Below are 12,780 nucleotides of genomic sequence, written 5' to 3' on the forward strand. Positions count from 1 at the left end.
GCTCACATGCTGATGATCAGAGTTAACAGTTACATTATCTACAGTCTTCAGAGTTTTTTTTTTCCTACTGGAATAAATTATTTTCTGTGGATGCAAATGTTCTTTGTTAGGCTTTTAATTCACAAGGGAGGAGTTAAGAGTTAAAAGCCTAACGAAGTTAAGAGTTTGGTTAAAACTTCAACAATTTGTTTCTGTCCCTTCTACAATTACAAGGATAGAAAACAAGCAACAGGAGTGAACACAACGTGTTGATAACCCTGATTTTGTCTTTGTCTAATCATCAGAATGAAACAGTGTGCCATTTCTAGGTTAAGGAACTAAAACCACAAAAAAGGAAACAGCCCCTTCTTGACATTCCTCTTCTGCCAGTAGAAGTTGTTTGTGTGAGCATATCAAGGACAGCATCATGTGATTTGGAAAGATTTCAAGTCCGAAACCACACTGAGGTTTGGTTCAGTGTTGTTTTCAGCAGGTGAACAAGTCCTTCGACTGGTTCAGATTTGTAAAATGGTCGTTTTGGGCTTCAGACTCCTTCCTTTGTGCTGCAGTCTTCTCCTTTGTCTGCTCCTAGGTAAGACAGTCATTTGGATGATTTGCATTTTCATTTAATGATGATTAAATTATTATAACGATGAAATTTTAATTGAATGTACTGAGCAAATATTGCTCATGGGGCTTTCTGCTGTTTTTCAGGTTGTGTGTCTGCACAGGGCATCATAACCTCAGTGGGAACAGATGTTACTTTGACATGCAAATATGATGCTCAGTACTACGGCGAGCTTCCCTCATGCTGGGGCAGAGGAACCATCCCCAGCCGTGGCTGTGCCAATGAGGTGATCAGGTCAAATGGGTTATCGATGAGCAGCAGACTGTCAGAGCGCTACCTACTCATGGGTAATCTCAAGGAGGGCGACGTGTCGCTGACCATCAGGCGGGTTGAGGAGAGCGACTCTGGGACGTATGGCTGTCGTGTGGAAATACCAGGCTTGTTCAATGATTACAAACACCAGCTGACCCTGACCGTAGTGGCAGGTGAGACCCATAGGGATAAATTATAATCTCTGAGGGGGAGGGGAAAAAGTATATTTGTGATGAAATGTAAAAGTTTAGTTATTGGAATTCCCTGGTGACTCCCTGCTTGTTGCAACATGAAGAATGTCCTTCACAGTTCACATTTTTCAGAGACAAAGTCCAATAATTCTCCCATTTCAAGAAGCTGGTGACTTCAGTGATAAAATTGTTTGCAAGTTTCAGTTTTTGTCTGTCAATTGATTAATCAACAAATTCTTTAAGCACTATATAGCACTGTATGTGTTTTTTATTTTCTCCTCAGTACGCCCTAATCCTGTGAGGATTGAGACAAGAGAGGTGAAGGAAAGAACTGTCACTGTTAGCTGGACGCCTGCGTTTGATGGTGGCAAGCCCGTCACATCCTACGAGATTGATCTAAAAAACAAACAGTGTAAGCTCAAGAAAACTGTCCAAATAACCTTAATAAAATTTGGATGCTAGGCAGCTAATTATATCCTTAGAAATATACTTGTTAAGGATCTTATATATGCATTCCTGTTCTACAGCGTTGTGGGATAGCGGAATAAGAACCAAAATCACAAATCCTGAACTGACCCAGGTGACTTTGGTGGACTTGCGTCCGGCCAAGACCTACAACCTCCGTATGTTTGTCGTCAACAGCGTGGGCATGAGCGAGGCCAGCAATGTTCTGACAGTCACAACAAAAGAAGCAGGTAAAGCCAGTCTATATTTCTCATTTTAGAAATAATGATTATTACTGGAGAGGTGTGATTTAAAAAAAAAAAAAATGAAATGGATGGTCCCTTTAAAATTTGTTTTCCCTGCAGCACCAGAGGGTCCACCCCTGGATATGCAGCTGGAGGCCCTCACTTCTCACAGCATCAAAGTGACTTGGAAGGTAAAATCACAATTTGGAAACTTTATTTGTAGATACATTTGAACCACACAAAAAGTGTGTTTTCATGTATGGAAGGAAAGCAGCATCGTTTTCATAATAAATAAAGTATCTGAAAAAAACAGGAATAAATACTATACTTCTCTAAGATCGTTTGTTTTCTCTTGACCAGCCTCCGAGGGCTGATCTCAGAAACGGGGTTCTGCGGAGTTACAGCATCAGCTACAGAGAGTATGACCCGGCAGGCAGACAGTTTAAAATGTGGCAGCAGCAGAGTGTGGCAGCCAGACAGGAAGTGGAGACCCTCATCCTGAACAACCTGAAGCCTTCTACCAACTACGGTGTGCTTGTACAGGCCAGAACATATGCAGGAACTGGACCTCCCTCAACTGCACCTCTCTGCTCCACTCTGGATGAGGGTAAACTGGGAAATACGAGTTAATATAAATATGTGACTAAAAGATGAATTGCCAGTTTAACATGAAGTTATTTACCGATATTGGAAATTCATTTTATTCTGTTTCAAGTTCGCACAACTTCAACAGTCGCAACTGTGATATCTACTTCCACTGCTGCCACAATGTGGAGAGAAGACACTGCAAGTTTCACTTCACTTGGTATGGTGATATTGAGTTGGACATTTTAGAAAATATTTGTTCATCAGAAACATTTTCTTCATAATGACAGTTTTTTATTATATATTTTAAAATATATTAATGATGACAGGAAAATGCCTTTTTCACTTTGTCCCAAGCTCAAACAACTTCAGCATTGGAGGCTGTTACTGCTGCCACAGTCTGGGCACAAAGTGAAACAAGTATCACTTCAGGTACTTTGTGTGTGTTTCTATTTTTTTTCTTTTTTTTTTTTTTGGTCCAGTAAAATTTTTTCTGACAAGAAAATGCCAAGAAGCTCGAATTGATTTTACTGTCACTCACATATTTTTCATTCGAGATATTACATCAAAATCCAATTCATTTTACATGGGTACTGTTTGTGTACCGTTAGATCCATTATTCACAGCTCCAGGATTTGTCTGTACGTGACATTGTTATCATCACAGTCTGTCTTCCTGCAGAGGAAATGGGTACAAATTTACAAAATTAATCTGAGCTGTTTAAAAATAGTCTGTGTTTTTCTTTGCATAATGTCTCTGCTGCGTGTCTCATAGTGCCCCCGGATCCCCCAGTAGTTGAGTTAAAGGAGGTCGCAGACAACACAATTTCCCTTTTCTGGACTCCTGGCTTTGAGGGTGACAGCCCCATTACAGGCTATTACTTGGAGTATAAAGCAGTGAATGGTAAGAGAAAAAAATCAGTGGTTACTAAATTGTTGATACAGCACCTCACTGTAATTTAAGTGTGAATGTGTATTTTTGGCATTTGTTAATATTATGTAAAATCTCTTTTCCCCCCATAGCCTCATGGGATCTCACAAAGACAGTTGTGGACTTCAGCCCCAATCAGACAGAGGCCACAATAATAGAGATAAATCCCTCAACTTACAACATCCGCATGTTTGCCAAGAACAGGCTGGGCACCAGTAAACCCAGCAATGTCCTCACCATCACTACTGGAGAACCAGGTGTTGTGTTTCTTTCTTTCTTTTTTTCTTTCTCCATTGTGTGTTACTGTAGTACATCAGGCAAGACATGACCAGTGTTTTCATTGCTCAGCTGTTTACCATAGGGGTACCAGAAGGCTGTCGTTTAGTGAGAACTTCTCCAGAACAGAAGTTGTGGCCTATATTCACACTCAGTGAGGCAGACCAAAAATATATTTAAAAAGAAAAACACAATCACAGCTCCTCAGTCAACAGGAAACACACTTTATGAGACCTGATACTTTCTCAGTTCTCTTCTTTAGTTGGATCTGTTGTTTCTGCATGTTGAGCGGTTGTGTGAAAGGCAGCACTTTCAAAACTTCCTCTTAGCTGTTGTCCTTTGTGCCTGGCAGGTCATCAGAGGGACAACTGGGTCATCACCACACCAACTGATCCTCTAGAAGTTGTAAGTTTCAAACCATGGACGTGAATAACCAACAATTTAGATACTAACATTGAATCACTTGCAACTTGAATGTGCACACAGGCGGTGCAGTGTCTCCAGTGAAGGTAAACTTTAACTGTCTCTGAACCCCCTCTACCAGGCTGTTGTTGAGAAGCATCATAGTGGTCACCTAGCTGCCATTGTGGTGCCGGTGGTGCTGGTTGTGTTCATTGTTGCCACAGTAACCACATTGCAACTTCGCCGTGAGTATGCGTAGGAGTGTTACTTCTTACAGAAATCCAACAAAATGTCCTTGTTTAATTTGATCCTCACACTTTCTGTTTGCAGGACTAAAACAGAAACGAGGCAGCCTGAGCATGTGAGTGGCTGCACTGTTTCCGACATTTACATTTAGAGAATTTAGCCATTCAGCATGTTTTAGCGGCCTCTTCTTTTTCTTCTTGTAGGTGGGTGACCAATGGAGTAATACGTTATAAGGGCCATGAGTCTCTACAAGAGCTGTAAAACTCAGAGTTACTCTACACTTTAGCCTATGGAGTAAAAAGTCACAAATTAGCAGCAGTTTTGGATTTCATGAAATTTGTAAATGGAGATCTTTATGTCACTGAGGGAAGAATGCAGATTTTTGGTACAACTTACCCGCTGATTCAAACTAACCAAAATAATCTATATTTTTTAAACACGTACTAAATTAAATCAGGTAGAAAAGGTTGAAATAGTGCAACAGTTCAAACCACAAATACATGCATGATTATGCTTTTTATTAAAGCAGTTTTGGGATTAAATTTGTGATTGACTGATTTCAGATCAAATCCCTCCCTTCCTCTCATTCTTATATTTTCCTTTCTTTTTTTTTTTTTTTTTTTTTTTAAATAAATTGTTGCTTAACTTAAGGTCCATTAAATTTTAAAACTGAGAATCTGGTGTTTTTAACCATTTAGTTATTTCAATACATACATTTTATCCAACTTTCACTTATCATTCAACAAAAAAATATCCAGTATTCGCCTACAAACATTAGAGGGCACCAGAGTCCCACCACTGAGTTAATGATTTCCACCTCTCACTCACCATCTCACCTCATCATGAGCATAGCCGTCCTCAGGGGCAGGAGCTGCAGCCAGCTGGATTTCCATCCATCTGTCCTGTAAATCTCTTAATTGTCCTAATTAAGGAGATGAGGAAGAGGAGGAGATCTGATACCTCTGGGGAGCTTTGAGGCAGCTGCCTGTGAGGGAGTCTCCCACTTATGGGGGATCACTGGGGGGGATACCCAAGCCTGTGTCTCTGTGGGGACCACATGGCACAGTACGGATCACTGTTTGTATGTGTGTATGGATGAATGGATGTACATGTGAATGGATGTTTAAAAACAGGACTTCCACTTCCTTTTCTCCTTGTTTATGTATGTCTTTTCTAAAGAAGGCCACCGTTGGAGGAAATGTCTTTTTTGTTGTTTCTGCGTCCACATACTGAAGTGTTACACTTCCTGAGAAACGGACTAATTGTCTACGGTGGTGTAAATATTGCCTGATTATTGGTTTGCAGTGGTAACCCATCACAAACTCAGAGCTGCTGACGCACAAAGCCACAGTGTGCTGTGTAACCGTGGCCTGTAAACACCGTTCCACCACATCCCTCCTCTGTGGACTTCCTCTCATCTCTGGTCCCCTCACTTCCGCTGTCCGCTGCCCTTCTCCCTCTTTCCTCTGCCTCCTCACACTGGCTTTGCTTACTCAAACGCTAGAGCCTTCCTGTCCTGGTGCTTTCCTCCATCTCTGCATCTCTCCACCCTCTTCTCCTTTCACCCATCTTCCTCTCTCTTCAGGCCTTGCTGATTACACTGCGTTGGCACTTACATAAACAGAAGAAAAGAGGCAAGGAAGGTTGTGGTGAAGCATGGGTTGGATGACTTTGATGAGGTTACTTTGATTGGCCTCACAGCCAGAAACCAATTTACCTCCCACCCCCACCCTTGTTGGTTCTCCTTGGACCATGCCTGCCACAAGAAAACCACACAAAACAACAAACCAGTAGTCAATAGAGCAAGGACGAGGAGTTGGGGCATAAATAGAAACAGCTGATCTCGCTGACCAGCAGTCGATTTACAATTTGTGTCATAACCCTGACAATTTTGTCACCTCATTCACAGCAGGGCTCCCCCACCTTCTTTAAACATCTTCTACTGAGACCAAACATCCATTAAGGCAACAACACAATTGTCCTTATGTAAGCTGCTCAGAGCTGTGTCAGCTGTATCTGGTAAAAGGCTTTCAGAGTGAGACTGCAGGTGGGAGATTGAGGAAGGAGGAGGGAGTGTGTGGCCATGTTAATGACAATATTAGCAGTGGGTACAGAGTTAGTAGTGTAATAAATCATGCACTATGGTTCTGGCCACATCAAGGTACCAGCACTCAGGAAGTGGAGACTCTGAACGGTACCACACACACCAAAGGCTGAGCCCCTCCACAGGAGGGGCTGGTCTCCAGGCCTTGTTGCCCCAGAACGGATGCACGGTCCCGGGCCTAAGGAGCTTCCAGATGTTGGCCCTTCTGGAGCGCCTTATGAACTTGTGAACAGCAAAGCAGATGAGAGTATTGAACAGAACAGAAATGAAAGGGGCAGGGAGGTGAGGTGGAACAAAAAAGAGCCGACGGACACAGATGCAGTTTGTGAAAGCATGCAGAGTGCAGGGGGATGGCTTGTTTGGTGATGAAAGAAGCACTAATTCATTCAAGTCTTTATTAAAAACCTCCTATAAACTGAGACAGCACAAAGGGAACTTTTCATCTTGTTAGACCTACAACCTGTCAGTGTGCTAATGAAAACAAGGAAAAGTAGTGATCCTAAAATCAGGACCATAAATTGTGTGTACGCTGGACAAAATTAAAAAAAAAAAAAAAAAAAAAAAACTACCAGTAACAAACCTGAGTTGAGAATGATGGTGAAGTAACAATTTAAAAATCACCCACAAATTCTCCACATTCATAATGAGATCTGACAGTGCATTTATGTGTGTGTTGATGTGATCTGATTAGCCAACCTGAGCCAGATGGAACGCAGTGCACATGTTTGAAGGTCAGACGTAACAGTTACCATGGAGACATCACCAAGTAAACCAAGCCCCAACGTTGTACTGCACTGTCGCTTCCCCGAGGGACCTGCATCAGCCCGTGTGTGTGTTTGTGCATGCGAGCTGATGTGTATCTGCATGCTTTTGCACGTGTGCATCTCAGTGTGTGTACAATTTGAGAGCATTTGTCTGGTAGTTTCAATTATTGCTTTATGTTTTAGTGCATCAGTAAAGGATTTAAGATTCATTTAGGATTATTGTTTTTTTTTTGTTTGTTTTTTATATTGTTTGTCCTTCCTGTGACCAGACAAATTACACAAAAGTTAAATAAGAAATGACAGCTTGAAAAACATTGTAAAATCCGTGAGTGACGCAGATTAAAAAAAATTAAAAATTAATAAATGAAACTGCATGCTTTTATCTTTTGAACTGAACGTAAAGTTGTACAGTATGAAGCATATGTAGACTCAGCACACTGTAAAGATTTATCATAGCATGTTATTATTGAGCAGATCTTGAAATAAGTGGCAAATTTCAACCTTCTCGGAGGTCTAAGTTTCCATAGAAACACACTAGACTTTATATTGATGTAGCGAGTTTATCAAATGCTGAAAAAAAAAATGCATTTGGCAGCTAGTCGTTGAGGACAGAAATAGCTTTACTGACATGCTTGTTGCCTCCTTTTGCACACCCATAATCCTTAATGCTCGCAGATATTTCCATAAATGTTGGAACTGAACATCCAAAACCATATCTTGTACGATTCGTATCACACGTCACCTCTCATTCAGGCGGCATTAAGTGTCAGAGCTTTGAACAGAGGCATGGGTTTTAATCTGTTTAAATTTGCTTCCTTCTCTGCACTAACACCACTGACTTTTGTTTTTTTTATACACCTGCCCAGAGGCGAATTCTAGTAAGGAGAGGCGTCAAATTGGAAGACCTCCATCGTCCTGGCAGCTGAACACAGTGGAAGTCTTGGATCTGTTGAGGGGATTGGACCAGTTGAGCTCTGCAATGGAAGACAAGTGGCTGGCGCTGTTGAATGGGAGCAAGAGTGTGGAAGGATGGAGGGAGAGGGGGAGAGTAGAAGAGGGAGGAGGGAGGGAGAGGTAATCACATCAGGGGATTAGTGGCTGTTATTAATGGAGGATAAGGCTCTTTGCCGTCACTCTCTCAGTCACACACACACAGACACATTCACACACAGATGCACATACAAGCTCCTTTTCTTTCTATCTATCTGTCTATCTGTCTATCTGTCTATCTATCTATCTATCTGTCTATCTATCTATCTATCTATCCCCTTGTCTGTCACACAGTAATTCAATTACACAGCTGCCTCCCTTCTCCTCTTCCAACCTCTGGCCTACGGCAATGCGTTATGATTTTGGTTTGTAATATTCTCGCTACCTACTTCATGAGGGAGAAAAATGATCTGCTCCCTTGTGCATATCTGTGTGTGTGTGTGTTTGTGCTGGCATGCCACCCCTTGAAAGATGGCCATTCAGTGGTGAACAAACAAGACATTTGTCTAAAGTCTTGCATCACCTCAGGGAAGACTCTGTGGAAATATGCTTTGCCAGGTTATCTTTCGCTGTTATTTTCAGGCTCCCTGTGACTCACAGGATCCAAACTTCATGGTAAGATTTGTGCAAAAAAAAAAAAAAATTGACACCTGTCTGTTATTTGTGTTACATACACTGAAACATAATTTGACAAACTAACAATCTAACTTGTTTCTTCACTCCAGTTCCTGCACGAATGGCTTCTACAACGGTGTGTATGCAGCAGTTAAAGAAGCTCATGAAACAATGGTGTGGACTTCTCAGCCTGGTAAAGCCAAATACACACACACACACACACACACACACACACACATGCACACATGCAGATGACAGTCACAATGGCTTCTCAGTGAGAAGATGTATGGGCTCGGGCTAAAGAGGCACATTTGCAGGCTCTTTCATCAGTGAGAATTCGCCTCAGCCTTGCGCGGAGCCACAAAGACACCAGAATCCCACCGTGAGCCGCAGACACAGCTGCACCGCAGTTTCATCATCTGAATGGAGTTTCACAGCAGTGGCAAGGAAACCAAAGTCCCCGAGCCCTATCACATCACCCAAACACCCTGGAGGTGCAGCGGCATGTCAGAGAAGCTCAGAGGCGACGCAAATAAGTAAATAGAAAGAATCCACATGCAAGGCAAGAAAAACTGGAGGGAGGGATGGAGAGAGCTGCAGAAGCAGCCAGCCGTTCATTTTGGCCAAGCAGAGAGGCAGCAGTGAAAATATTTTCAGGATAATGGACTTGATATTATGTCTTTGCTTCCCTTTTTTTTTTGACAGCCCTTACACAGATAAAGCAGAACAACTTAACTCGTGCATAAAACTTCTTCACACGTGTTGAATTAAGATGCAGTTACTTAAATAAACTGGTACTTTGTTGCACTTTTCTCCAAATGTGTAAACAATGCTAAAAGTACAACTGCCTTCGTGTTTTCACATGGCTGTCTTTTTTAAGTTGGTCCCAATGAACAGAGGGAGCCGAAGGCCCTGTGGGGATACACACACATAGAGACACACACACACACGCGCCAGTCTCTCTGTCTGTCAGCTCTGTGCTCATAATCACATCCTATCCTATCCCCTCGTGTTCCCATACACACAACCCCCCTGCCTCGCTTCACTGTAGAAGGAGAGAAATGAGAGATCCCTCCAAACGCTCTCTAAGATTAAGGCTTTGTGTTTTACATGTGTTATCATTGCTTCCCTTCGTTATCCCCCTGCTTTTGTCTCAGCCTCCCTCTCTAATTAGAATCTTGTCCCTTTCATTCCTCCATGCGCCTTTCTTCCACCTGTGAGAGCGAGGAGAAGAAGAGCAAGGAGAGGGAAGAAGAGGAGAAGAAGAAGAAGAAGAAGGAAGGAACGGGTGGAGGAAAGATGAAAAGCGCGCCACACGGAGCGAGTGGCGGAGCGTTGTGGAATGCGGCGTCTGAGGGAAGGATGAAGGCGCTTGTCACGTCTCATCACACAAAAGTACACATACACACACTTAGACTCACACACACAACCTGGCTGTGGTGCAACAGAGACACACAGTCCCGCTGAGCCGAGCTTTGAAAAGAAGAAAGTGCAAAGGGAATGAAAAAGAAGAAAGAAGAACAAGCAAGAAGAAGCCACCGTGCTGGATGTTTCATTTTGACCCATATTTGTCCTGACGCATAAATCAAACAGGCGCTGAGGAGCCCAGCGCATCTGTCACGACAGGGCGGTGGAGAAAATATCTAAGCAGATCCACCCGAATGCACACGCCGCTGGTGGCATGAACCGCAATTAGGAACTGCAAATAATAAGAACAATAGAATATATACAGTGTTAAGGCAAGTCAGCCTTGATGCCACAGTTTTTTTTTTTTTCCAGAAATGTGAACTGCTCTAACAAGCATAAAATCATTGCCTCATGGTCTCTTGCTCTTTCTTTCCCTGCTCGCTGCTCCACCCCTCCACCCTCCCCCTCTTCCCTTCCCTCCTTGCCTCCAGCCAGGTTCAGCACTGTCTGTCCCCTGGCCCCACAGTGTGGCCTCCTTGGCTGTTTATGTGCAAGGTGAGGGCAGGCTGGCACTGCGCCTCCTTGTGCGGTCAGGCTGTGTTTACATCTGTCTGGCCCTGGAGCCTGGAGCCTGGAACCCGGAGCTGTGCGCCGGTGCATCCTTGACATCACCCAGAACGCTGTAGCAGGACCTGGGGATCGACTCGCACTCAGGCTCAGACTGTGCAGGACTGCCTGATGAATGGCCTACAGTCTCATAGACTCATGCATGTCCCTTTGCATAACTGACCCCTTTTTCCAACGTTGCTCTTAAATCTTCTGCTGCTTTTGTCATTTACTGCCTCTAACTATCGCTGTGCTCCACACTCTCCCCAGACTTTCCAGTATCTTCATATGAGAGGAAGTGTAAGTAGCTTTTGCCTGCATGTTGAGAAAACTGCAGACTCTCTTTCTCTGATTGAATGTCTATATGTTAGTACTTCGGATTTGTGTGTCTGAGATACGTTAAACATGCACTAATCCACCAGAAGCAGAAAAGAAGGGAGAGGATTGAATAGCACTGGTTGCGGTACATGACAAACAGTGTGATCTGCCTTTTGTTTTTGATAGCTGATGAATATGCATGTGGCCCCCGGAGTGACTGAGTTTGGGGTGGGGTGGGGGCTCAGAGGAGCATGTTAAACAATGGAATTACATCTCTGACATGCATCCACCGCGAGGCTGGGATTAAACACAGCGCAGAGGAAAAAAAAAAACAGAAAAGAGGGAAGAAGGGAAAGACAGGAAAAAGATAGAGATGGAGAGTGAAGCGATAAAGAACGGATCCGCTGCTTATCTATTGAAGAAATGGAGGCCTCGGGGAGAAGAGGGGAGGAAGGGGATGAGGAGGGAGGTGGTGGTGGCGAAGAGAAGGGAGAAACAGGGAGAGGAGGGGAAGGGGGGTGGGTCGTCAATCCGATGTATTTAATTTCTTTTGCTGTTAGTGAATCATCAAGGGGATGATCCAACAGCGGATCAAAAGAACGAGCAGGGGAACGGGAAAAAAGCAGATTAATGCAACAGAACAAAGAGGCAGTCTCTCCAAGATGATCGCAACTCCTCTATCTCCATCCTCCTCTTACTCTCCCTCCTTCTTTGCCTTCTCTCATCTTTCAGTCTCTTTCTGTTTTTCTTTACAGGCAACTTTCATAAATGGTCTATGAAGACGTGAACAAGACGTGAGAGCCCTGACGGGAGTGTCTTCTGTCCCCTGTAAACCTTATCGTGCACTGGGAACAGGCTTGGCACTGGATATTCTGGCCCCACCTGACAACTCCAAAATGCTCTGAGGTGCCGAAACCTGGTAGCTTCCCACGGGCCTTCAGGTAGACCACTTGTTTAGTCTGATGTTCCCTGGTTGGCAGAGACTTGAACAACTTTTATAAAAAGCCAACAGATCAGAGCGGCGGATGTCCAGTCAGCATGTCCATTTTTATTTTGAATCCCTGGGTCTGCTTAGACAATGTTCATGTTTAAAGTAAAGCCTTAACCTGGACTCTAATATCCCAGTATAGCCATAGCATAGTTCCCCTTGAGTGGCGTTGGGTCTGTGGTGGTGTCTGAAGTGTTTTCATGTAGTATTGTTGTTGGCCCAACTCTGCTCCTTCTGTCTTTCTGCCAGTGAGAGGAGAGCATTATGGGCCATATCTCAGAGGTGTCAGCTCTGACTACCACACAGTGGTGTGAGTATTCAGCTCAGGAGGGATCGCAATACTGTGTGTGTGTCTGTGTGTGTCTTTGTGTGTCTGTGTGTGTGTTGGTAAGGTGGTTGAAGGCTTTGCCAGGTCAGGCTTGAATGGCGCTCCAAAAGACAAACCGGCACCCGAGATGGTCTGAGCGTGTGCAGTTAAAACAAATATAAGAGGCCTCAGTGATGCTGTTATAATCCCATTTTACATTTCACTGCGCCCCCCCCCTCCTTCCCTCCCCTTCCAACACTCTCTCTTTTTCCCTCTCAGTTTCTCTCCCTCTCTCTGTCACCTTCTCTGTCACCCTGCCCAAACCGCTGCAACTCCCACTCAGTTCACTGTAAAGCCTCCTCATACCTGCCTGTCTTCTCCAGATGGCAGAATGAGACTGGTGTGTGCGCATGTATGACTGTGTGCCTATGTGTGTGTGTGTGTGCGTGTGCATGAGCCGTTAAGCCTGGTTTTATTCCATGCTGGAGTCCCTTCCCCTGACT

At 43.8% G+C, this 12,780-nt stretch overlaps 1 protein-coding gene across 1 annotated transcript; it reads left to right on the plus strand.

The window, feature by feature from the left end:
• Positions 1-380: 380 nt before the first annotated feature.
• LOC121187995 (protein sidekick-1-like) lies at positions 381-5,037 on the plus strand. Its single transcript, XM_041047458.1, has 14 exons — positions 381-571; positions 694-1,032; positions 1,334-1,462; positions 1,578-1,745; positions 1,860-1,930; positions 2,100-2,346; positions 2,455-2,544; positions 2,682-2,756; positions 3,099-3,227; positions 3,347-3,511; positions 3,883-3,935; positions 4,075-4,177; positions 4,263-4,293; positions 4,382-5,037. The coding sequence occupies exons 1-14, from the start codon at positions 508-510 to the stop codon at positions 4,437-4,439; spliced, it is 1,722 nt and encodes a 573-aa protein (XP_040903392.1). The 5' UTR covers positions 381-507; the 3' UTR covers positions 4,440-5,037.
• Positions 5,038-12,780: the final 7,743 nt, after the last annotated feature.

The sequence above is a fragment of the Toxotes jaculatrix genome, chromosome 10, assembly GCF_017976425.1.
Source record: "Toxotes jaculatrix isolate fToxJac2 chromosome 10, fToxJac2.pri, whole genome shotgun sequence".
In the NCBI taxonomy this organism is placed as follows: Eukaryota; Metazoa; Chordata; class Actinopteri; family Toxotidae; genus Toxotes; species Toxotes jaculatrix.